This window comes from Lynx rufus, unplaced genomic scaffold (genome assembly GCF_022079265.1).
Source record: "Lynx rufus isolate CCGP_SWC_20201006 ecotype Redwood Valley unplaced genomic scaffold, mLynRuf1.p SCAF_4, whole genome shotgun sequence".
In the NCBI taxonomy this organism is placed as follows: Eukaryota; Metazoa; Chordata; class Mammalia; order Carnivora; family Felidae; genus Lynx; species Lynx rufus.
Genome location: NW_025814856.1, coordinates 17,209,714 through 17,235,757, shown reverse-complemented (window position 1 = coordinate 17,235,757; position 26,044 = coordinate 17,209,714). Strand labels below are relative to the sequence as shown.

The following is a 26,044-nucleotide window of genomic DNA, read 5'->3' as shown; positions in this document are numbered from 1 at the left end:
TGACCCGGTGACACGTGGGATGGTGGGGGGTGGGCTATCAGAGGGTCAGTCCTTGTGGACATTGGTCTCAGCCCCTCATGGCTCTCACCCCAGGGGATTTCGAGAAGCCGCCCCTCCCCCCAGCCTGCGCCCATAATTTTTGAGCATCAGTCCTGTGCCAGACCCCATGGTCCTGAATGGCTCAGATACTGCAAGGCTGCTCTTGTGTCAAGTCATCAAATGCAGGGGGCGGACTCGTGGGTGAGGTGACCAGGACTGAGGGAGAGAGAGGGTGCCAAGGCAGTGCAGAGGTGTCTTGGAGGAAGGGTTCACTGAAGAAGCAGCTTTTGAGCTGGGCTTTGTACGATGAGGCAGGCAGGAAGGGTAAGCAGTGGGAATGCGCTAGTGGGAACGCTGAGTGACTGCTAGGCTGGGGTGCGGATTCCTGGGTGACAGGTGGCGCGTTGAATACCCTCTGGGCTTTGGCTCTGTCCTGCATGTTCATTCAGGGGTGTGGCACATCCAGCTTTATATCCACAGTGCACATCTGGATAAGGGGCTGGTGAGATTCTGCTGTATCCGCTGGAGCCCAGACAGGCCTGGGCAGTGGGGCCATGCCTTTGGTGGCTCGAGACCAGGGTATGAGGCCAGAAGGCCTGGAGGGCACATCTGAAGTCCTGTGCCAGGAGCAGAGGGAGGAGCACACTGGGAGGGGTCCCAGCTCTTGTCTGACACCAGCTCCTTGCCTTTCAGTTTGCATGACCAACTGCCCAACGCTCATTGTCATGGTAGGCCTGCCTGCCAGGGGCAAGACCTACATCTCCAAGAAGCTGACTCGCTACCTGAACTGGATTGGTGTGCCAACGCGCGGTGAGACTTGGCCTCGGCTTCCAAGGGGGCCTTGGGGCTTTGTGAGGGGGAGGGGAGAGGAGGAGAGAAGGCTGGTCTGGGATGTGTCAAGGGCAAGAGCTGGGGCTGCTGCTGTGTGAAAGATGAACGTTTCTTTCCCCCAGAATTCAACGTTGGCCAGTACCGCCGGGACATGGTCAAGACATACAAGTCTTTTGAGTTTTTCCTTCCAGACAACGAAGAGGGCCTGAAAATCAGGAAGTGAGTGTATGTATGTGTGTGTGATGTGTATGTGTGATTGTGTGTGTTTATGGAGAAGGCCCTGGAGCCCAGGTGCCGATCATGACTAAGCTGCTCCTGAGCCCTGGCCTTGCCCTGCCCCCACTGGGCTGTGATAGGGCTGGTCTCCTGACCATCTCAGGATGTGGTGGAGCTGAGGATGTGTTGGATTTGGGGACAGTGGGAGAGGGTGTGTGGCCTCTTGGTAGGTGGCCCTGCCCTGGGGTTCATGAACTCTTAGTAAGGACATCCTGTGGGAGGGGAAGAGGGGGCTTCAGGGAGATGCAAGGGGCTTAGCCAGGGCCAGTCAAGGGCTGGCTGCATAGAAGCCTCCCAGCTTGCTTACCCCAGGCCTTCCATGGGGATGACCTCTAGTAGGGAGGGAGGCCCGAGTAGGTGCAGGGACACAGGCCTCAGGGATGGGGCAGAGTGGGAGCGGGACTACCTCCAGGCAGCTTCTCACAAAGCCAGAAGGATCAGCCCAGAACCGTGGCCTTCCTTCCCTTGCCCCAGAATAAACTGTATACTTGGAGGATGTTTGGCATGTGCTTGGCATGTTCTTGGCATGTGTAGGGTAGGCCGTGGCTTTGCTTTCATGTGGCTCAAACTTCACACTCTTTCTCTTATTCACGAGATGGGAATTTGCATGTGACACTCAGACTTGAACCGAGAACACCAGCTGGTGGTCTGAGGAGCTATGCTGCATTCTTTTCGGCAGATGTCAGCTGAGGGTTCAAGAAGCTTCCTTGCCCTTGCTCTGGACCCAGCCATTGTGGTAGGGCATTTAGCAGAGGTCTGCCCAGCTGTAGTGACCTCTCCAAATCAAGTACGGGTCCAGGCCAGAAGCTACTGAGTTGTTGCCCAGGCCTGGATTCTAGGCTGCCTGCTCTGTCTCTGGCCACCAGGGGGCAAGAGCTCTTCTCTGTGGCGCTTGGCCCCTCCCCAGGGTTTGCTCTTGGGTCAGTGGGGCTGGGCCAGGCTGCTGCACCAAGAAGGTGGGGGAATCTGACATTTCAGGCCTGTGGCCGAATTGTGGGTCAAACATGAGACTGGACCCTTTGGTGACCCTGACAATAGGGAGGGGAGTGATATTTGAACTCCTGCTGTGTGTTGGGTGCATGCTGCCCATTATCACCGCCCCTTCCCATTTTACAGATGAGGAAACTGAGGCTCAGGTGTCTCATATAAGATAATAAGTTACTTCAAAGAGCCCAGACTTGAATCTAAGCCCATATACCACTAAAAACTGTTGTGTCCATCTTCTAGTATTACCCAATTAGTAGGTCAGAGATCGTATCAAATGCAGATTCTACAGCATCCTCAAGCCGTGGGCACTGACTAGCTTGCCTGATCTTTCCTTCAGTGGGTGCTGGCACCTTACTCTCCCAGATGTGGAGACCAGGTTTGAAAGTGATGGTATTTTAGGATCACGCAGGGTTTGAATTTGAAGCCAGGCCTGTCTGAATCCAAAATATTTGCGGGAACAATAAGAGAGCTGGCACTCCTAGGGCTCACCGGTAATTCTGCTCAGGCTGCCAGTCGAAGGTAGGCGTATTGGGATTAACTGAGATGGGGAAACCCAGCCTCGGAGTGGTTGGGGAGCTAGTCCAGAGTCACCCAGCTGGAACAGAGGCCACAGCGGTAGCAGCTGGGGGCAGGTTCACATGAGCCTCTCTGCAGGCACACCCTCTGCCTATTCCTAGAAACCCTCCCTTCTGGATCTAAAGCCTGGGTCTGTGCTACCGGACCATTTCCCAATAACCAGCCCCGAACGTCCCACAGCTAACTGGCAAAATAGAAGAATCAGACTTTTTAAAGTGGGAAGCCTGAGAAGAGAAGACTGTATTTCCCAGAGGCCTAGGTTCTTGTATATCGTCGAGGTCCCTGGAGTTTTACAGCATTGATGTCTGTCCCAAACACTGGGCACAGTGGTCTCCTACTACACACGAGCCCATATGGCGGCCGTGGGCGCATGCACATTTGTCTGACAATTCAGTTCAGCTCTTTTTTTTTTTTTTTAATTTTTTTAATGTTTTTATTTATTTTTGAGAGAGAGAGAGAGAGAGAGAGGGAGACACAGAATCCAAAGACAGGCACCAGGCTCCAAGCTGTCGGCACAGAGCCCAATGTGGGGTTCAAACTTGCGAACCATGAGATCATGACCTGAGCCAAAGTCAGACGCTCAACTGACTGAGCCCCCAGGCGCCCCAATTCAGTTCAGTTCTAACACTATCTATCTGGAGTTAGCATCAGTCTGCATAGGTTAAGGGCTCAGTCCCACAGAGTGCCCCCACTTTACACTCACACCCCCATCCTCTCAGGCTCCCAGGCTGTTCCTCCCACATTTCCACTGGAGCCCTGAGATGTACGTGGTGCTGCCTTAGCCAGAGCAGCCCACAGATCTCAGCCCAGAGCATGGTGCTGAATGCAGGTGGCCAGAAATGGCTCCGGCAATGCCAACTTCCCAGACTCTCAGAATTCAGGTTTTTGGGCGTGCAAAAGCTTTTTGAAGTGTTAACTAAAAGACCCACTGGGGCACAGAAAGGTCACAAGGAGGCATAGGAACAGAGCTCCTCCCAGTGACCTGGACTCAGCTCTGCCACCAGTTTCCCCATGACCCCAGCAGGCTGCCTCCTGCTCCGCTTGGCCCGTGCCTCCATGCACCGGCACAGTGGCCCGGCCCGGTGGAGGCCCTGACAGCACAGCCCTTTGATGCACTGGGGGTTTACGTGCAAAATCAGAAGATCAAACAAATGGAAGAAGATCTAATTTTATTCTTACATCAGAAAAGATAAAAAGAAAGAAAGAAAAAGAGAAAGAAAGAAAGAAAGAAAGAAAGAAAGAAAAAGAAAGATTAAAATGATTTATCTAGCTGCAGACCTTGTGGGAGAAACGGATAAAATTAGGAAGATCCTTATATATAGCAGTATATTTAGCCGCAGTAAACCAAGAGGCTGAGGTGTTCTGAAGGCAGTATAACCAATGGTCAGTCATGGGGAAAGTTTCACCTTCCACGGGGCCAGTGGACATGGTGCAAGAGGCAGAGACACAGCGTCCTCCTCCAGGAAGGATAGTATCACATGTTTTCTCTCCCAGGAAAGAAAATTGAATATTAAACATAATGTTGCCCTGGGGACCAGCGGTAGTGTCTTTTGTCTCCCCACCGCCAGCCCCCAACAGTCACATACGAGGAAATGTCTGGTTTTGAAAGTGCTTATTTTGATATCAGGGGAAATGCATGACACTTGGAAGTCATACATATGGCAAAATGGCAGCCTGGATTTGCGCCCAATGAGATGAGAAGAGAAAGCACAGAAAAGTGGTATTTTAAAAACTATTCCCAGTGGCCAGGAACACGTAGCCTTTCACTTACAGGAGCAGAGTTCACAAAAGCGCTGAAAATTACCCGAAGGAAAGAGAAACCTTGAGAAGAGAAGGGACCCCAGGGACTGTGCCCTCTCTGGTCTGGGGTAGAACATATCCCTGACCTGTTGCCCTCCTGCAGCCAGGGTCGGGTGCTGGGCTGACCCTGTGTTTTTTCTTCTGAAGGCAGTGTGCCCTGGCGGCCCTCCGTGATGTCCGGCGGTTCCTTAGTGAGGAGGGGGGACATGTGGCGGTGAGTGTAACACCCTGGTGACTTCTGGGAGTGACATGTGGGAGTCTATATACATCTAGCCCTTTGCTCATCAGGAATCCAGAAGGGAAGTCAGGGTGTGTGTGGCCCCAGCTGCCCCTGGGCTCTAGCCCTTGGGCGGAAATCTACAGCCACCATGTAAGAGGAAGCTAGAGGCTGGATGTGTGCTGGGAATTTCCCTCTGGGCTTGTGGTTGCATTTGATCCTGTAGGACTTCCTTTTGAATACTCACATTATTGGCCACCGCATGTGGTAGATCATGTTACCAAGTCTTTAGCAAATGTGATTTCTCCTGGGGTGGGGAGAATCCTGGCCCGTATTTAGTGGCTGTTCTGGGAGCCAGCCAAATCCTAAGTAATGGAATTCCCCTGTGTGTTGGCCCCTCCTGTCAGGTGGATGGGTGGGACACAGTTGAGCAAGGGTGTCTGTTGGAAAGGGCCCTACCCTAACCCTATGCAGTCAAACACAGGGGCTGCTTTTTCCTTCCCTTTTCCTCTCGGAGATGTGCCTCCCACAGCTCTTCATCCTCCAGCTCCATCTGGATCAGTTGCCTTCTCAGTCTGTGGTACCCTGGGAATTCCCTTCTCCTGACTCCCGAGTAGAATGCCCTGCTCTCGGACCCTGTGTCTTCTCTTTCCTTGTTTACTGACTTGTTTTGTTGGAGCACATCCTCCAGTAGCTTCCTGAGAAAGGTACTTAGGAAGTACATCACATGAGACCTTGCATGTCTGGTAATGTCTTGTTTTATCCTTATAGTTGATGGTTGGGTGTAGGTGGGAGGTATTTTTCCTTTAGAATTTCCACAACATTGCTCTGTTGCGTTATGGCTTCTAGAATGGCTGTGGAAAAGTCAGATGGCATTCTGATTTGTTGATCTTCCTAACAGTTTCATCTCTTGGAGGGAACTGGAGATGCTCATGGCCTTTTCTCTGGGGAGAACTTTAGGGCCTTGCCCTGGGTCCTCTCCTCCACGCTGGGTCCTGGGGTGACTTTTCCAATGGGAAACTCTTCTTTAACAGATCAGGAAATTGTTGTCTATTGATTACTTTGATAAACCACCCGACCACCTTCTGACAGTGATTTGCCATTCCACTCCCATTTTCTGAGCTGTTTTTTCTAGAACTCCTGGTGGCTTCTTGCTAGGCTTGGGCCCTAATTTTATCTTTTTTCTCCTTATTTTCTATGTCTGTCATTTTTGTTCTATTTTCAGGGACTTTCTCAACAAGTACTTTATCTTATGAGCATTGGGTTGAATTTTAAAAAATCATATGATCATATTTTAATTTCTAAATTCTAAATTTCTTATTCTCCTAGTGTTCCAGTTTTTTATAACTCTGTCTTGTGGTTACTATAATATTTTGTATCTCTCTTTAAATAACAAGTGTAAGTTTTCTTACATTCCTTTATATTCTATACCCCGTCTTCTTTTGCTGAAAGTTCTTTTTATTCTTTTTTTATCTAGTCTGTTTTTCATGTTAGAGGTTTTGCTGGAGCATCCAGTGAGCCCTGATTGAGTGCCCTTTTAAAAAAAGTCCTGCTCTCGGGCGCCTGGGTGGCTCAGTCAGTTAAGCATCCGACTTCGGCTCAGGTCCTGATCTCACAGTTCATGAGTTCGAGCCCCGCATCAGGTTCTGTGCTGACAGCTCAGAGCCTGGAGCCTGCTTCAGATTCTGTGTCTCCCTCTCTCTCTGCCCCTCCCCTGCTCATGCTCTGTCTCTCTCTCTCAAAAAGAAATAAGTATTAAAAAAAAATTTTTTTTAAGTCCTGTTCTAAAAGCTGCTTGGACATGCATATAAGTGGGTTACCCCTGAGGGTGTGTGGACAGGCCCCAGGCAGTTCATAAGGAGTTCCAGGTGGGTCAGCCTGGCTGGATGTGGTGGGGAGAAGGCCTAGGGCTCCACCTGGTCTTTGCTGCACCACCAGGCAGTCCTCCCTCTTCCTCTGCACACATGTCTCTTTGCTCAGAGACACCTGTGTCCCGATTCCGACTATCCTGGTTCTGTACAAGTGGGTGTGCTCTGGTGGGTGAGGGCTTGTATTTGGTTTTCTCCATTTCTTGTGAGTCATTCACCCAAATTTTGTTAACATCTCCTCTCCTGTTCTCTTTACTCTTCTTTTCCCATTTTAGTAGAGTCTGAGGATGGCACGGAAATAAACAGGGGTTCTGCTCTCCATGTGTAACTGGTTTTACAGGAAGCATGAACTGAGTCAAGCGTAAACTGAGTGCCTGCTGCATGCGGGGCAGTGCTGAGTGTGTCCTTTGTGCCAAGGGTTTGCTGCCCTGCCAGGAGCAGAGCCACCCACTCCTTCCCGCTTCCTTGAAGTGTGTTCCTCAAGGAAGGGGAGTACCAACCCAGCCCTTGCAGATCTAAAGAACACTGGCCAGGAGGGTGGCCTGGGCAACAGAAGGTCCCTGTGAGAAATCCGGTCCCTGTACTGCAGCTGTTGGCTGACTTCCCCTCTTCTCCAGGCCAGAGGCTGAGTTAACCCTAGTTTGGTCCTAGGTTTTTGATGCAACGAATACCACCCGAGAACGGAGAGCGACCATCTTTAATTTTGGAGAACAGAATGGCTACAAGGTGAGGCCTCTTTGGTTTACCTTCTTGGTTGGGCTGTGGCATATTCGGACCCTCTGGAGCCCCTTTCATAGCCTGGTGACATGTGCTGGGCATCAGGCAGGTGGGTTCCAGAGTCGATTTGGGATAAAAGCGTTGCTATTTTCTCTCCACCTGGAATTTTCTGTTTGGGGAGGTGGGTGTCTTGATGGGAGAATCCTGGATAGGGTGGCATCTTCTTTGGTCTGGGGCTTCTTGACCCTTCCCTCAAATGCAGAAATCCCTTGGGTCAGCGTGGCCCTCAGTGGGGTAGGGGCTCCCTGGAGCCAGGCCCAGGGCCCTGAGAGTGTCTGGTTCCTTTTCTCCTGCCTGCCCTGGTCCTTGCTGCAGACCTTTTTTGTGGAGTCCATCTGTGTGGATCCTGAGGTCATAGCCGCTAACATCGTGGTGAGTGGTGTATCTGACCTTGTGGGGCAATAGTACAACTGAGGTAGCATGGGACAGTGAGGTCCTCTCCAGGTCTGGGCTGGTGCCTGGGCCAGCCTTAATTTGGTCTTCTTGAACACTGGGGGTGGGGTGATCATAGATGCCCAAGGACCACTTGTGTGGAGGGCCATGTAGCTGGGGGCATTCATTCTTGCTCCCTCCTCTTCCCTTCCCTTCCCCTCCCTTTCCCCCTCATAATTCCCTGGATAGTGGGAGAGGAGCTTCAGCCTCTGGAGGTAGAGAGTGTGGTAGGAGGTGGTTATATTTGGAAAGAGAAAGAGATTTGATCTCTCTCCTACCCCCTGTTTTACAAGGAATGAATATCTGGGGTTGGGAGGATGGTTCAGATGGCCTCACCTCCCCCAGTGCCACAAAAATGAGGGACTCTGATCTTAGGGTGCCCACTAATACTCTGTGGCACTGGTGTGGGAACTAAGACCAGGGAACTGTTGAGCTCTTCCTAACGGGACCAGTCTTCTGGGATTGGCCTCCAGCCTCATGCCCGAAGCCTTGGCCTTGGCCTCTGGCCCTGCCTCCCCCTTCCCCCTGCCCAGCATTCTCCTTGGTCTCTGGCCCTGCCTGGCCTCCAGCCCTGATGTGATGTCTGTGCTTGGTCCGGCAGCAAGTGAAACTCGGCAGCCCCGATTATGTGAACCATGATAGTGATAAGGCCACGGAGGATTTCATGAGGCGCATTGAATGCTATGAGAATTCATATGAGTCATTGGATGAGGACCTGGACAGGTGAGTGAGGAGAGCACTATGTCCTGCAGCTATGATGGGTGGGTGGTGGGGATCCCCCTGAGCTGCCTCCTTGGGACTCCCTGTGGTGGTGGCTGATGGGCCACTCCAACAGGCAGAGATGGTCTGGCCTTGTTTCTTTCCTTCAGGCAGAAATTGAGGACCAGAAGTGACTTGCGAACCCCATTACCTTATTGGAGCTCTGCAAGTCAGAATTTTCTGTTATTCCATACAGTTCTCGATCTCAGGGTTGTAAGTTCAAGCCCTGTGGTGGGTGTAGAGCTTACTTAAAAAAAAGAGAGAAGGAAAGAAAGAAAAGGAAGGAAGGAAGGAAGGAAGGAAGGTAGAAAAGAAGGAAGAAAAGAATTTTTGCTATTCTGTTATAAAATCAAGCCTGATTTCTGTGCAGCGGATCTTCCTGCCAGGCATTTGCAAACATTACATGCTGCCCTTTAAGTGCGCGGTCTGCATTTTGAGCAGGCAGGAAGGAATGCCCAGATGCTGCCTACAAACAGCTGGCAGTGGCCCGTGCTGATTAATTCCACTGCCTCTTTCTGAAATGGCAGACCCAGCAGGCACTAGGAATTAGTGTCAGGTGGGGAGGGGCCTTTAGGCCCACAAGGGGCATTCAGCTGAGGCTCTTACAGTAGGAAACTTTTTCTGTAAAGGGTCAGGTAGCAAATATTTTAGGCTTTGGGGGCATACAGTCTCTGTTGAGCTATTTAACTCTGCCATTGTGGTGCAAAGGAAACAGACAATGTGTCAATAAATGGCTGTGGTCCAATAAAACTTTATTTACAATAACAGGTCGTAGGCTGAATTTGACTTATTGGCCATAGTTCATCGGTTTCTGTCTAACAGCAAAAGTGGGGGCAGTGGTTAAGTAAGTGACAGTGTGGCCCCTTGGTAAAGTGTTGTATAGTCACAGATCATACCGACAATGCATGGGAAGATGTCAGTTATGTAGCATTAAGTGAAAGACTGGAATATAAACTTGGGCGTGGGTCACTTATAATGACATGAGAACATCTGATGTATTCAAACTAAGGAGAACAAGCCACTATAAGAGGGATGGTTTCTAGGGTTCTTTGCAGAGCACTGGCTGAGTCTCCTTGGCCAGCCTAACTCAGTTGCACTAAACAACACTCATTGCCTGGGCCCCCTCTGTGGTTTTTCGTGTTTCTCCAGTCACTCCAGCTCAGCGGTTTTCCTCATGGTTCTGTGATGTGACCGTGCGAGACGCTTAACTGGAGCAGCTCCTGTTGGATTCCTCAGTTAACGTGCTGCTGTTTTTTGGCTTTTCAATTTTTTTTTTTGACATGTATTTATTTTTGAGAGAGAGACAGAGCACAAATGGGGGAGGGGCAGAGAGAGAGGGAGACAGAGAATCCAAAGTGGGGTCTAGGCCCTGAGCTGTCAGCACAGAGCCCCGACGCAGGGCTGGAACTCATGAACCATGAGATCATGGCCTGAGCGGAAGGCGGACGCTTAAGCGACTGCGTTGCTGCTATTTTTATTGGTGTCCATGTAACAACCCTAAACCTAAAGCCAGGCTCCCGGGCCAGACAGTGAGAGCTCAGATGAGAGCATGCAGGGAGCTCCTGGGCCAGTCCAGAGCACGATGCCTGAGAAACCCCACCTTTCCTCCTGGTGCCTCCCCAACACCCAGCAAACATATCAGCAGAGAATGTTCTCCCAGCTGCAGCACTTCCCAGCCAGAACGAGGGAAGTGGCCAAGCTGGGTTTCAACAGGAGGGCTCACTGGGGGAGGGAACGGCAGGTGCAGGGGTGGTTGGCCAGGGGAGTGGAGGAGGAGTGCTTGCCAGCTTCTTTCAGGTCAGTCCTGGAAAAAACTATCTCTTATTCACCTTACAGACTGTGCGTTGAGAGCTCAGAGGTAGGCAAGCGGGGCCCGGGGGACACAGAGCAGTGGCGAGAGTCACAATGTGTATGACTGACCCTGTGCTTTGGATGTCACCTTTTGGAAACACGACAAGTGTTGAGCACCTCTCACAGGGTTTGTCTGGATGTCACACGTGTTGTGTTGCTCCCTCCTCACCCCCATCACTTACACACCAGCTGACGGTCCTGTGTGTTGTAACCTGAAGCCTCGTGGTCGGGAAGGCACCACTCTGCGGCCAGTTCCTGTGGCTGGCGGGACGGACCCTCGAGGGCCCTAGTAGCACTCACAGGGCTCTCTCTACCTTCTCTCTGGAAAGGGATCTGTCCTACATCAAGATCATGGACGTGGGACAGAGCTACGTGGTGAACCGTGTGGCTGACCACATCCAGAGCCGTATTGTATATTACCTCATGAACATCCATGTGACCCCCCGCTCCATCTACCTCTGCCGACATGGAGAGAGTGAGCTCAACCTCAAGGGCCGGATTGGCGGGGACCCAGGACTGTCCCCTCGGGGCAGGGAGGTCAGTGTGTGTGTGGGGGGGGGCGGGTAGGTGGGTATGTACATGCTCCCATATTAGGTTGGTGGTGCTCCAGCTCTTGTAGCTAATGTGTCATCAAGGTGGATGACCTTCATTCAGTCTGGAATGTTCCTGTCATTTAGGGAAAGTCACCAAGCACCAAGCTTGGATTTCTGGCTTCCGTGCAAGTTGTCACCAGTTGAGCCCCTTTCTCTGGAAAGGCATGCCATTTTGGGAGTGATCCAAATTCCTACAGTGCAGCTGATGGCTGCACCACAGTCTAGGGGAGATATTGAGGCCACAGTTGGGGGTTATAAGGACTAGGACACATGGTCAGGAGGTGGGCAATGGCAGGGGACGTAATGATCCACAACGGGAACTACACAGACGGTTCTGGAAAGAATGCATAAGAACAGCACTTAAGGACATGGGTATTCTTAAGAGATTAGTTCTCTGTGTTCTTGGAGGCTGGGCACAATGCCATGTGCCCTGTGGCTTCATGGTCCTTGGAGGGCAGCCTGGAATCTGTGAGTCTGAATTTGCTTATGATGCATTTCAGTTTGCCAAGAGTCTGGCCCAGTTCATCAGTGATCAGAACATCAAGGACTTGAAGGTCTGGACGAGCCAGATGAAGAGGACAATCCAGACAGCTGAGGCCCTGGGTGTGCCTTATGAACAGTGGAAGGTCCTCAACGAGATTGATGCGGTAATCCCCATCTCTCTCTTCCGTTGCCCGGGTCTCCTGGACATGGCTGCGCTCAGCCAGGGTGACAGTGTTGAGGGTCAGGGAGAGCTTTCTCCTTAACTTTTCTTCATTTCTTAGGGTTTTGATTCCTCCCTCCCTCCCTCTTTCCTTCCTTCCCTTCTTTTCAACTATCTAGACCAACTAGGATTTATTTTGATGTTCTAACATAGGCCTTAAATCTGATTTTTCCCCAGTTAACTCACTTACCTGTAACCATCTGTTTATCCTTGTCCTGTTGATTTATTTCACCTACTTTTACATTAGGTATGATTTACCTATCTGTTCACATACCAATAGCACACTATTTTAATTATGACAGTTTTTACTAGGTTTCTTGGCCATTTGAATATCTTTTGTGAGGTCTTCTGCTCTTCTTCTCCCCCTATAGGATTGTCTGCCTTTTTCTTATTAACTTTTAGGCGTTCTTCATGTATTTTGGATACAGTGCCTACCTGGTGATTTTTGATTGGGAGCTGGACATTTTGGATGGACAGTGTTGGAGATAAGTTAGGCTCAAGTTAACGTTCTCTCTCTCTAGAAGATACACTTTTACTTGGGGCAGGCAGTTGGGGTGGGTTACCTTAGTCTGCTCAGGAATAGAGCAGTTTCAAAGCTGCTTTTTAAAAAAATTTTATTTATTTATTTTTGAGAGAGATAGTGTGTGTGTGTGTGTGTGTGTGTGTGTGTGTGTGTGCGCGCGCGCACAAGCAGGAGAGGGACAGAGAGAGAGGGAGACATAGAGAATCCTAGGCAGGCTCCACACTGTCAGTGTGGAACCCGACCTGGGGCTTGAACTCACAAACTGTGAGATCATGACCAGAGCCAAAATCAAGAGTGGGACACTTAACTGACTGAGCCACCCAGGCACCCCCAAAGCTGTATTTTGATCTTTGTGGAGGCCACTCAATTCCCAGGTCTTCCTCCTTCTCCTATAATATAGCCTTTAAGGTTCTGATGGAAAGACTTGTGGGCCCAACCTTTTTTTTTTGTCCCTTCAGCCCAAGATTGCTGCCAGTTCTGCCAGGCTTGTGTCCACTCAGTCCCTATACTTCCTGCTTGGCTTCTCCTCCTCCCCACTATCCCTGGTTTTATTGAGATATAATTGGCATATAACATTGTAGTAGTTTTAGAGGTACAACATGATGATTTGGTATATGTGTATGTTTCAAGGTGATTACTAAAATAAGTTAACATCTGTCATCTCCCATAGTTACACATTTTTTTCTTGTGATGATAACTTTTAAGATCTAATCTGTCAGCAACTTACAAATAGACAATAGACTATTGTTAACTATAGTCACCGTGATGTACATTATATTCCCCAAGACTTAATTATCTTATCACTGGAAGTTTGTACCTTTTGACTACCTTCACCCATCTCCCCCACCCCCAGCTTCTCATCCTTTTAACTGCCACTTTCTTTTCTTTTTTTTAAATTTTAAAAAATGTTTTATTATTTATTTTTGAGAGAGAGAGAGACAGAGTGTGAGTGGGGGAGAAACAGAGAGAGAGGGAGATACAGAATCTGAAGCAGGCTCCAGGCTCTGAGCTGTCGGCATTGAGCCTGATGGCAGGGCTTGAACCCACGAACCTCGAGATCATGACCTGAGGCAAAGCCGGACGCTTAACCGACCAAGCCACCCAGGCGCCCCTAACTGCCATTTTCAAAGCAACAAAATGATGCCGTTAGCAGGTTTGCCTCTTTGGGCTTCCCTGTTCTCCAAGACCTTGGCCCCTCATGGCCCCTCTGCCTGGAGCTCTATGATAATATCAAACAAATATAAATTTTTTTCTATCTGGGTTTTCTAGTTGCTCTCCCTGGAGGGTTGGTCTAAACAAGCTAATCCACTATTGCCTGAAGTGCAAGTTGGTAATGAGATCAGAGTTGAATGGTAGAAGGGTCACCCCAGTGGGTGTAGAGAATGGTTTTGTTGTTGGGGTGAGGTAAAGGGGACAAGCTGGAGAAGCGAGACCGGTTAAAGGTGCTTACGGTGGCCTGGTTAGGTGATGACATCTGGACCTTGGCTGGCAGCAGTGCAAGAGAGAGAAGTGAATGGATTTGCAGGATGTTTATTCAGTTATTCACATATTTATGCGGGCCTACCCTGTGGTAAGAACTGGGACAGGTGCTGGGGACTGACATGTGGTGAAGTGATAGAAGCGATAACTGATGGGGCGCCTGGGTGGCTCAGTCGGTTGAGTGTCTGACCTCGGCTCAGGTCATGATCTCACAGTTCGTGAGTTTGAGCTCCGCAACAGACTCTCTGCTGTCAGCACAGAGCTCACTTTGATCCTCTGTCCCCCTCTGTCTCTGGTCCTTCCACGCTCACTCTCTTTCTCTCAAAAATAAACATTGTTAACAACAACAAAAAGTGATAACTGAGTGGTGAGGTGAGAAGAAGACAGGCATCCAGGACAGTTCCGGGTTCCCAGCCACTGGGAAGGGTTCTGGGTCACACGAGGACAGGAGCTGTGCCTACTTTGTTCACTACAGGGTAGGTGCTCAAAAAATATGTACTGAGTGAAAGGAGAAAATTTGGGGGAGAATTAGCGGGTGATCTCTTTAAAAGAGTAAGCACTTTTTGTAACCTATCTGGGAGCTCCCTTAACCATTTTGTAGGCTTCCATCACTGGTGGCTGCCGGGAGTCCTGGGAGGCCCACAGCCATCGCTGTCTTTGTCCCCCTGATGCAGCTTAGGTGCCAGTGTCTGCCCTCCAGGGACACGGATGTGGCTCCAACATTGGGTTTTGCAGAGAAGCCCTGGGCCACCCCAGTTTTTTTTCCATTGTAGTTAATCTGATTATTTTCTTAGATGCTGGTGGATTCTCTTCTTTTTCTTTCGAATTTTGAGACTGTTCCAATATCTGTGTGATCTGTTCATCATCTTTCTATGTTTATCTTTGTTCTTTTCGTGGGTTCTGGTAAACAGCCCTGGGCTAGTCTTCTATTTCAACATTGGGATTTTTTTTCTTAGTTCAATACACAATTCACGGCCTTATTTTTCCTTTTTAACAAATACCAGCTTTATAGGGGTGCCTGGGTGAGTTTGAGCCCCACATTGGGCTCCAAGCTGACAGCACAAAGCCTGCTTGGGGTTCTCTCACTCCCTCTCTCTGCCCCTCCCGTGCTCATGTTCTCTCTCTCTCTCTCAAATAAATAAAACTAAAAAGAAAATTAAAAAAAAAAATACAAGCTTTATAGAGAATTAATTCACATACCATACTGTACATCTACTTAAAGTAGTTCAGTGATTTTTAGTGTATTCACCCAGTTGTGCAACCATCACCAATTGCAATCAATTTCAACATTCATTACTCCGAAAAGTAACCCTGACCCCCTGTCCCTCCATTTTCTTCCAACTCCTCCCTTCAGACCTAGACTATCACTCATCTATTTTGTGTCTCTGTGGACTGGCCTTGTGGGGATATTTCATGTAAATATGTGGCCTCTCTCTCTCATAAATAAACATTAAAAAAATTAAAAATTAAAAATAAGTAAAATGTTTTACTCATTTTTTGAGAGATAGAGGGTGAAGGTGAGCGGGGGAGGGGCAGAGAGAGAGGGAGACACAGAATCCAAAGCAGGCTCCAGGCTCTGCACTGGGGTGGCACGGGACGGGGGGTTTGAACTCGCTAACCGAGAGATCACGACCTGAGCTGTAGTCAGATGCTTAACTGACTGAGCCACCCAAGCACCCCCAGAATTGCTCTTAATGCCTGTATTTTTACCAAGAGTCTCATGGTTGCCAACAATCCTTGGCGTTCCTTAACTTCCAGCTGAGTCATCCCAATCTCTGTCCTCACATGGCCTTCTTGCCTATGTGTGTGTCTCTGTGTCTTCACATGGTCTTCTTGAAAGGACATTAGTTAAGTGCATTGAGACCCACCCTGGTGACCTCATCTATTTGGTTACATCTGCACAAGCCCTATTTCTAAGTAAGATCACACTGTCTGGCACCAGGAGTTAGGCCTTCAGCATATCTTTCAGTGGGGACACATTCGACTCAACAACAAAAGCCGGTTTGTCTTTCTAGGAATTTTCTTATTTCATGCAAGTTATCTAATTTGTTGGCACAGAGTTGTTGGTTAATAGTCCTTCAGAGCTTTTTTTTCTTTCTGTAAGCTTGATAGTAATGTTCTTCTTTCATTCCCGATTGTAGTAATTTGAGCTTTTTCTCTTGTCATTCTAGCTAAAGGCTTGTGAATTCTTTTGATCTTTTCAAAGAACCAATTTCTTTCTTTCTTTCTTTTTTAATTTTTTAATGTTTATTTATTTCTGAGACAGAGAGAGACAGAGCATGAGTGGGGGAGGGGCAGAGAGAGAGGGAGACACAGAATCCAAAACAGGCTCCAGGCTCTGAGCTGTCAGCACAGACCCCGACGCGAGGCTCGAACTCACAAACTGTGAGATCATGACCTGAGCCGAAATTGGACGCTCAACCGACTGAGCCACCCAGGCGCCCCATCAAAGAACCAATTTCTAATTTCATTGCTTTTCTCCATCTTCTGTTTTCTAGTTGATTAATTTCTGCTCTGGTCTTTTTAAAAAAAATGTTTATTTATTTTGAAAGAGAGAGCGAGAGTAGAGAAGAGGCAGGGAGAGAGAGAGAGAGAGAGAGAGAGAGAGAGAAACCCCAAGCAGACTCCAAGCTGCCAGTGTGGAGCCCAGTATGGGGCTTGAACTCAAACCATGAGATCATGACCTGAGCTGAATGAATGTTTAGCCAGCTGAGCCACCGGGCGCCCTGCTGTGATCTTTGTTACTTCCTTCCTTCTGCTTGCTTTGGGTTTACTTTGCTCTTCCTTTTTCCAGTATCTTTAGATGGGAGATCAGATTATTGATTTGAGATCTTTCTTCTTTTTAAAAAAAAAAAAGCTTATTTATTTTGAGAGAGAGCAGGGGAGGGGCAGAGAGAGGGGGGGTGAGAGAAAATCCCAAGCAGGCTCAGTGCTGTCAGCATGGAGCCCAACATGGGGCTCAATCCCACAAAGAGTGAGATCATGACCTGAGCTGAAATCAAGAGATTGATGTTCAACCGACTGAGCCACCCAGGTACCTCAAGATCTTTCTTCTTTTTTGATACAGACATTTACTTTTTATTTTTAAATGTTTACTTATTATTTGGAGAGAGAGACAAAGAGCGCACGCATGCAAAAGGGGAGGGGGCGGAGAAGGAGAGAGAATCCCAAGCAGACTCCATGCTCAGTGCAGAGCCCCATGTAGGGCTTGATCCCATGACTGCAAGATCACGACCTGAGCTAATATCAAGAGTTGGACGCTCAATCTACTGAGCCACCCAGGCACCCCTTGATACAGACGTTTACAACTGTAAATTTTCCTCTTGGTCCGTACTTTTTTATTAATTTTATTTTATTTTATTTTTTTAATTTTTTTAACGTTTATTCATTTTTGAGACAGAGAGAGACAGAGCATGAATGGGGGAGGGTCAGAGAGAGAGGGAGACACAGAATCTGAAACAGGCTCCAGGCTCTGAGCTGTCAGCACAGAGCCTGACGCGGGGCTCGAACTCACAGACCGCGAGATCATGACCTGAGCCAAAGTCGGACGCCCAACCGACTGAGCCACCCAGGCGCCCCGGTCTGTACTTTTTTAATAGACAACTTAGAACAAAGGCAGAGATCAGCAGCTCTTTTTTTTTTTTTTTTTAATGTTTATTTATTTTTGAGAGAGAGAAAAAGCACAAGTGAGGGGAGGGACAGAGAGAGGAGACACAGAATCTGAAGCAGGCTCCAGGCCCCAAGTGGTCAGCACAGAGCCCATCTCGAGTCTCGAACCCATGAACTATGAGATCATGACCTGAGCTGAAGTTGGACACTCAACTGACTAAGCCACTCAGGCGCCCCTCAGTAGCTTTTTATTAGGGCATTTTATTGCTTCCTCTCTCAGTACCCTTAAATCACACTTTGGTGTTCTCAATCAGTGTTCTTCTTTGATGGATTTTTAAAAAATAGCATTTGTAGGGGTGCCTGGGTGGCTCAGTCAGTTAAGCGTCTGACTTCAGCTCAGGTCATGATCTCACGGTTAGCCCCATGTCAGGCTCTGTGCTGACAGCTTGGAGCCTGGAGCCTGCTTCGGATTCTGTTTCCTTCACTCTCTGCCCCTCCCCCACTCACACTCTGTCTCTCTCTCTCTCAAAAATAAACATTAAAAGAAAAATAGCATTTGTATAAGGTAATCTATGCTACGTGTGAGTGTGTGTGTATCCTGAAGAGACACAAGTGAAATCTTGCTTTATAGCTTGTACAACAATCCATATTTAGAGTATCTCTATAGCACAGAAAACAAAAGACACAAGAAAAGACACATAGTTAACATTCTGTGTTATTTATTTATTTTATTTCAATGTTTATTTTTTTATTTTAATTTATTTTAATGTTTATTTATTTTTGAGAGAGACAGAGACAGAGACAGAACATGAGTTGGGGAGGGACAGAGAGAGACAGAGACACAGAATCTGAAGCAGGCTCCAGGCTCTGAGCTGTCAGCACAGAGCCTGATGTGGGGCTCGAACTCACTAGCCATGAGATCATGACCTGAGCCGAAGTCTGACGCTCAGCTGACTGAGCCACCTAAGCATCCCTCTGTATTTATTTTTATGGCATAAACTGGATGGATGGAAAAGACTGTCCTGGAAGCTCTTTACAAACCAGAAGCTGCCCCCTTTGCTCAGTGGTCCCACGGACCTAGTCTTCCCAGATGCATTCTAAGTTCTGGGCTGGGAGGGCCCCCATGACCCAGGAAATACCCTGTAAACCTGATCCCCTCTGCCTGCCCTCCCCCCGACACAGGGCTGATCCCCGGGCCTGGCATGGGAGGTGTGATGACCGCGGTGTCTCCCTAGGGCGTCTGTGAGGAAATGACTTACGAGGAAATTCAGGATCATTATCCACTGGAGTTTGCCCTGCGGGACCAGGACAAGTACCGGTACCGGTACCCCAAGGGGGAGGTAGGTGGGATTTGGGGGCTTAGCCACCTGCCGTCTGCCCCAGGACCACTGGGGGGTGCTCTGTGGAGGCTGTGTGGGCGGTAGGTGGGGTCTGACCTCAGAGCTTGGCCAGGCTGGGTGTGCATGTCATCTCCATCACCTCCCAGCCATGGGGTCCAGGCCACGCAGTCCCTGCCCGCCTTGGACAGTGGATGGACAGTGCTGCACGGGACTCCCACCTCTGAGACTCTGGATCCCTGCTTCCCAGTGTTCCCTACCTTTGCCTTTTTCCCTTCCCCGGGGTATCACAGGGATTGTGTCCTCCCTGTGACTCCAGACACAGGCCCCCGAATGCAGACATAGGGAGACCTTTCCCAGTTGAGTCGTGACCACTACAAGCCATGTGCTCTTGTCTCCTTCCCTCAGGCTGGCTCCTGCTTCAGCCCAGGCCCCAGGTCAGAAATAGGTGGCCTTTGACTCCAGTATCTCCTACTTCCAGGAGGTGGCCTAGGGCGGTGGTCAAATAAAGATACCACTACAGACACACAAGTGTATGCACACTTACACGTACACATGCGGAAGTCCCCATCCCCACCCCAGAGTCCAGACTCTGGGGCCCCTTTGCTGTACTGTCTTCGGGAAAAGCACAGCTCTGGGTAGCATTACTTTTTTCCTGTTGTACTATGAGGCAGAGCTCAGATTTAAAACTAACCCAGATAACAGTAAAAAGGAGTAAAGCAGCTGGCTGTTCAGACTTGAGAATACAGGAAAATAGCAGTTACCAAAAGGACTGATCTAGGATTCCTCCAGAACTACAAGGCATTGCTCTCAGTCAGAGCATGGAGGCACATTCAGCTCCCAGCTGGAGACATTTGTTTTGCTGGTTGTGTGCAAAGAGGGCTCTGTCTCCTGGTGGAAATCTCTAAACCTCATGGCTGAGGGATTGGTCTAAGGTGTCCCTTGTCAGCTACCTCCCAGCACCCAGGGGAGGCACAGGGCAGGGAGACTGCCAGGATCATTGTTCCTGGCCCCTTAGGCATGCGGACAGGTCTTGTTCCAGGAAGTTTTGGGAGCCTTTATTGCCCCTGCCCCCACAGCTATTTCTGTGCACTCCATCTACTGTGGGCTGGAAGGGCACAGTGCCTCCTACCAGTCCTCAGTTGCCAGCATGTGAGTTCCAGCAGTGGAGGGTTCAGCCAAGGGCCCTGTAGGTGAGCACAGAGGTGGCCCCTTAGGATGGCAGCCTGAGGCCCAGCCCTGCCCTCTAGTCCTCCGGGGACCTGGCCTGGGGTGGAGGATGCAGTCCCTTTCCCAGGCTGCCCATCTTTCTCCCCTCCCAGCTCCCCTCTCAAACTGGACATCTCACTGTCCTAGAGGGTCCCCAGGGGCCAGGCTGGAGGATACCAGGCTGCAACCTCCCAGAATGGTGAGCATCCTAGGAGCAAGGAGGTAGCTGGTACCCAGGATGTCTCCATCACTTACCCCTGGAGCAGGGCCTGAGGGACCCTTCCCACTTGCACTTGCAGTCTTACGAGGACCTAGTCCAGCGGCTCGAGCCTGTCATCATGGAGCTGGAGAGGCAAGAGAATGTGCTGGTCATCTGCCACCAGGCTGTGATGCGCTGCCTCCTGGCCTACTTCCTGGATAAGGCCGCAGGTGCGGGCCGGGCCCCCAGGGAGGTGGGATGTGTGTATGTGAGAGAGACAGTGGGACTGTCGTGTGGGCGTCCCTGGCATGCCAGCCCTCCCCATCTGTGTCCACAGAACAGCTGCCCTACCTCAAGTGTCCACTGCACACCGTTCTGAAGCTGACCCCTGTGGCTTACGGTAAGGAAGCTTCTTGCACACTGACCTGGTTGCCAGATGCTGGCTTTCCACAGGGTTCCACAATTTTGCTTTAGATCCCTTGAAAATTCCTTTAGGGACTCATTCTTCCTCTGCCCATTCCACTACCTTTCCCAACTTACCTTTTTTTTTTTTTAAGGAAGCTCTATACCCAGTGTGGGGCTCAAACTCACAACCCAGAGATCAAGAGTCACATGCTCTACCAACTGAGCCAGTCAGAGAGGCACCCCTCCCAATTTATAATTTTTAGTTGTTGTTTTTTTATTTTCTGTTTGTTTGTTTGTTTTTAACTTCTGTGGCCACTGGTGCCTTTCCAGTGATCCTCAACCATCACCCACCCACATGAGGGGCTTTTCTACTGGTTTTTCTGAAACCCCCGTAAAGCCCCAAAGCCTCCAGGACCTGGGCCTTAAAATATTCTGGGTGCAGGGCCCGAGCTCCTGGGTCTCAGCTCCTCACTTTCAACACAGGCCATGAGGCACCCCTCAGGTGGTCGTGTCCTCCGGAGAATGACCGTAAAGCCTAGTGGCAGCTGATGTCATTCCCGTGTGTGCTCATCCCCTCGTCCCCCATTGCACTGAACACCTGGCCTATCGGGCTTGTGTTTGTAGTGTGCTTGGGCTGTAAGTGGTTTGGCGGCTCTGAAGACTCACAGAATGACTCCATGCCGGAGCTCAGGCCCGCCACTCCTTAGACTGCCCTCCGCCCCGCCAGCGGGCAGCTTGGGTCCTCAGTGTAGCCCTGCCTGGGTGTTTGGGCTCCTCACCAAGGCTGCGCTGTGGCACGTGATAAATGTGGGCCTGACTGGGTACCTCATCCTTCCTCACATGCTCTGCAGAGCTGCCTAAGGTGAGAGGACCAGGACGAGGCAGAGGATGGCTGTCTAGTCTATCATACCCCAGGCCTCGACCTGAGAGATGTTTCTACCCTCTGTGGCTCCAGCGGCCTTCCAGGAGGGGAAATGGATTTCCATCTTCCCTTTGGCAGGTTGTAAAGTGGAGTCGATATTCCTGAACGTGATGGCTGTGAATACGCACCGGGACAGGCCTCAGGTAGCAACGGGGTCACTGCTGTGGGGGCGAGCATATTCCTGGGGGTATCCAGGCATAGCATCTTCAAGGCCCAGAGCCAACTGGGGTGCCTGCCAGAGTGAGCTGGAGTTCTCTGCCAAAGCTGCTGTCTTATCACCAGGGTGAGGTCATGGCTCTGGGCTAGGCCTTCCTGAGGATGCTGGCCTGGGGGTGGAGAAATCCCTGGAGCTGGGTCCCCAGGCTAGGCAGTGCCTGAGTCTGGGTGTGGTGGCTTCTTCCCAGCAGCCCTACCATAGCGGTCTGAGCCAGGGGGTGGGGGATCCCAGCTGGGAAAGAAGCAAGAGGCCCTACTAGGGGGCATGTGGGGATCCTTCCATGTTCCCCTACAAGCTCAGGCCTCACGAGCATCTTTTCCAACTTGAGCACACCTTTAACAATTAAAATGGTATTGTGCTTTGTTGCAGAAAGGGCTGTGCAGGTACTGAGAGGGTGTTGGCACTAGACAGAGACTGTCATGCAGAAGAGCAGTTCACTATCCTGTGTTCCCCCAGTGCCTTGTTTAAGATAGAAGCTCCTCAAAGTTTTGCCCAGAACCACTTTCTATGTCCACGTGAGGTCTCTCTTTCACTGAGGCCAAGGGCCGGAGTCGCCCTTCTGGACCTCATTCACAAGGTCTACTGCAGCAAGAAGGCCCCTGGGGCCTCTGTTGTGCCTGCTGCCACCTACAGTGGAGCATGGGGGGCTCTGGGTCCCTATCAAAGGTGCAAGCCTTGGGCTGCTCACCTGCCACCCCTTGACCTTGAACCCCACTGGCAGAGATATGTGCATGTTCTTAAGACTGCTGCCCATCACCGGGACCATCTACCATGTAGGCCACTTCTCTATTTGTCCTGAGAGTCTGCCCCAGGCCTAGCCTGGCACCCACAGGTCACAGGAGAAGGAATGTCCTAACAGGCACCCTTTGTGCGGAAGAAAGCCCAGAAGGTACTGGGCCCCAGTACTGACTGACAGGGTGATGGTTAGTGATGGTAAGAGAAGCCCCTGGAGCCAGCAGTCATTGGGGGCTGATGCCCGCATCAACGGGACAGGAGCCAGCATGACCATGGGGTAGGTGGCAGCCACCTTGCCCACCTCTGCGTGGTGGCTTCTGAGAGGCAAACTTCTGCTGGCCATAGGTTCCTGGCTGGTTTCCTTTCAGGTGGCGGGATCCCTGGGTCCTAGCCCATTCTTGGGAATGTGATGGGAAAGGGGGCCCTCGGGAAGCCTGCCCCACCCACCATGAGAATTGCACCTGCCCCTCCAATTCCAGTGGCTGGTTCAGGGCACGCACAGGTGTGCCCGTGGGGGCAGTGTCTTCCTCCCTGCAGATCCGGGCACATCACATCACATGGGGCTGTGGCCCAACGTGACCTGCTTCAGCAGGTGATGGTTGCGAGGGCCCCCAATCAAGAAGATGGGCCACCAGGATTTGGGGGTCCCATAGGACCATCTCAGGAAGCTGAGGAAGGTGTCAGGCTCTCAATCCCTTAGGCCTCAGCCCAGCAAGCTGTGGAAGGAAGTGGACTTTGTGGTTTGACAGGGCCCATCTGTAGCCGAGGGCTTCAGGAGGTCCAGAGTGCCCCACCCCAGGTCTGAGAGGACAAAGCACGCCACAGACTACGAGATGTCCACAAGCTGCTGGGGCTACATCTGACACCTGTCCACCGACACTTAGAGCCAGGAGGAGGTCGCCCCCAGGAGCCGGTTCCCTTCCCTGCCCCCCACTGACGAGGATGCAAGCCAGCTGTTTCCTCCTGGTTGACTCAGGCCTGGGGCAGGAGGTGGAGATGGCCTTACTCTGGGTGATGCCCGGCCTGTGTCCAAGGAGCAAGCAGGAACTGGGGGCATCTTCCACCCCTGCCTTTGAACCCTTGTGTTCGTCCGCCCACCATATGTTGAGAGGCTCTTGGGCCCTTGCTCTTAGGGAAATTTGGGGAACGGAGTCCTGCAGCCAGGGCTCCTGGGGGGTGAGTGTGTGAACCCAGAGGTGCACAGTGATGAGGAAAGTAGGCAGCAGGACAGTGGGTGTCTGTCTATTCTCACCGCAGCGTGAATCTTCTGTGTTGTTTGTTTTGCAGAATGTAGATATCTCGAGGCCTCCAGAGGAAGCCCTCGTCACGGTCCCTGCTCACCAGTGACCATGTCTCATCCACTGCGACCCCCAGGCAGGTACTGATCTCTGCAGATGAGATCATTACAGGCCCCTGCTCCATGTGACAGTTTCTATGCTGGATCATCCTCAACGCCACACCTGGTTGGTGGCACCCAGAGCCCCCGCACCAGCCCACCTGCTTCCTTGTTAATGGCGACAGGGTTATACGTGGTGCCTGACCTGCTGCTAAGAATCATTTGGCCAGACTGCGTCTGCCCTGGGGTGGTGAGAGGTTTCCTAGCAACCCGGTCCTTCTGTTGCAGCTGTGAGGTGTCCTCTCACCGGTCGGTTGGCTTTGTGAAGTGTGAAACCCTAAACATGTGAACAGAAAGCACTTGCTGTGACGATCCCACCACGGCCGAGCTGTCTGAGTGGACCGGGGGCCCCCTGCAGGGGCTCCGCCGTCTCCTCTGTGGCCACTTCCTGAGCCTGAGGCAAGGTCTTCATGGCAGCCTGAGCTCCACTGCCTTGGGTGAGAAAGAGCCCTTCCCATCCTGCCCTGCCAGGACCCGTAGAGCCACCAAGGCAGGTACCTCCACTGGCTAGGCCACTTGTATGAGCAGTGTGCTCACTTCACCACGACATGATGTACAGAACACACAGGGAACACAGCCTTTGTGGTCACCGCTTCTCAATTGCGCACACACTGGAACATTGGCGAGAGCTGATGGCCAAGGCCACCCCTGCCCACCTGCTGCACAGTGAAAGCACGTAAAGACAGGGTGGTTGTGTGAGTTCTTCCCAGTGTACACCCAGGTGCTTGAGGGAGGGGCTGCTGTCCCCCTACCCTCCTGGCCCTGCCTGCTAGGCTACCTCTTGCCTGTTGCCGCCTGTGTCCACACGGGAGTGTACCCCGGTGGCCGAGACATGCATTTGCTGTGAACGATTCAGAGAAAAAAAAGCCTGTCCTGGCATTCATTGACCTCTGCCCGTGGGACTGAGCCGGGGAAAGGGCGGACTCCTGAGGCACCCTGTCCAGGGGAGGATTTGCTCAGCCATATCGTAGCTTTTGATTCACGTGTATGGGAGCCTGGCAGAAAACGACCTCAGAAGGCTACCATCTGTCACGCCCCTGAGTTCTTTTGAGCCCAGAGAGGCAGGCTGGGCAGTGGGTTTGGGCTCCATTTTATAGCTGAGCAGGAGACCTGTCCAGCAAGTCGCAAGGCTGGGTGAGGAGGTGTCTGGACCTGTAGTTGGACGCCCCACCGTCCACAGGACCCAGGATCCCGAGCCCACCTTGCACCCGGAACCTTCCTTGGCAGAACAACCCACCTTTCCCAGCCTTCCGGGGCTTTGCAGGCTGCAGGTGCCACCTGTCCCTGAGGGAAGTTCATGTCCCTGCCCCAGCTGGCGGTCTGTCAGCCTTGGGTGCTGCAGTGGCTGTGGACAGACACGGTGGAGGGCTGGGGCAAGATCTTCTGGACTTACCTCCTGCCAGAGCCCCAAGCCCTAGACTCAGGACCAGGGGACCATGCCACTGCCTTTGGGACATGAGGACCACAGCCTTTGTTTCTGTGTCCCCAGAGTCTTGGGTGACTCGGTCACTTGGACACACTCACTTTTTGGCCATAATGGGTCTCTTTTGTTGGTGGCACCTACGTCTGGATGTCCCCACTTCGCCAGGACCTCGAACTGGCTGAGGCATGACCAGAGAGGCCTTTTCTCTGTGCCCAGAGGGCAGTCAGGAGCTGCCGGGCCCAAAGTGTCACAGGGCCTGGGATAAGGCAGAAGGAAGCCTGGGGGCATGGTGTGGGTTGGGGCCTTTCCTCTCTGCCTCTGCCCTGGAGTGGTCTCTGCATGGTTAGCAACCCACTGGGTTGGCCACTGGTTCTATCCATGATGGTGGATGTGCTTGTGTTGAAGACACTTTCCCGTTCTTTTCAGAATGGAGGTTGTTGGATCTCAGCCACACATTACACTGTGTCTAGCATTCTTTGCAATAAATACTTTTTCTAAAAAAATTGGGCACCTGACTGGCTCAGTTGGTAGAGTGTGCAGCTGTATCTCGGGGCCGTGAGTTCGAGCCCCATGTTGGGCCTAGAGCTTACTTTAAAAAAAAATAAAATATATAAGAATCTAAGGTTGTATCTTGTGACCATCTCTCCATTTGTGAGGTATTTCCGGCTGGCTCTGCACACTCCCATGTTGTAGTCTCTCGTAGGTCTGTGTTGGGGTCCTTGGTCCAGCTCCCACCTCCATGCCTACCCCTCTCTGGAGAGGAAACTGTCTTGCCCTGGAGTGTGCCCTGGGCCTGGTGCACATGGGCAGGGACAGGGCCGAGTTTTCTCTGGGCCAACCTAGGGTTCTGGGTGCTCATCCCTGAGCAGGAAGCAGATGTG

The 26,044-nt window shown here is 51.1% G+C and overlaps 1 protein-coding gene across 3 annotated transcripts in view; it reads left to right on the top strand.

Moving 5' to 3' along the window:
• PFKFB4 (6-phosphofructo-2-kinase/fructose-2,6-biphosphatase 4) overlaps positions 1–25,711 on the top strand; it is a 34,404-nt gene extending 8,693 nt beyond the window's left edge. For 2 of the 3 annotated variants that reach the window (XM_047096631.1, XM_047096629.1), the window contains exons 2-14: positions 733–849; positions 993–1,089; positions 4,657–4,723; positions 7,246–7,320; positions 7,687–7,743; positions 8,405–8,526; positions 10,743–10,950; positions 11,507–11,653; positions 18,556–18,660; positions 20,166–20,295; positions 20,403–20,465; positions 21,471–21,535; positions 23,632–25,711. In XM_047096631.1, coding sequence (XP_046952587.1) covers positions 733–849; positions 993–1,089; positions 4,657–4,723; positions 7,246–7,320; positions 7,687–7,743; positions 8,405–8,526; positions 10,743–10,950; positions 11,507–11,653; positions 18,556–18,660; positions 20,166–20,295; positions 20,403–20,465; positions 21,471–21,535; positions 23,632–23,691 — 1,313 coding nt within the window. In that variant the 3' untranslated portion in view covers positions 23,692–25,711. The remainder of the gene's footprint in view (positions 1–732; positions 850–992; positions 1,090–4,656; positions 4,724–7,245; positions 7,321–7,686; positions 7,744–8,404; positions 8,527–10,742; positions 10,951–11,506; positions 11,654–18,555; positions 18,661–20,165; positions 20,296–20,402; positions 20,466–21,470; positions 21,536–23,631) is intronic. The other variant, XM_047096630.1, reaches the window with a different exon arrangement.
• The last annotated feature ends 333 nt before the right edge of the window (positions 25,712–26,044 follow it).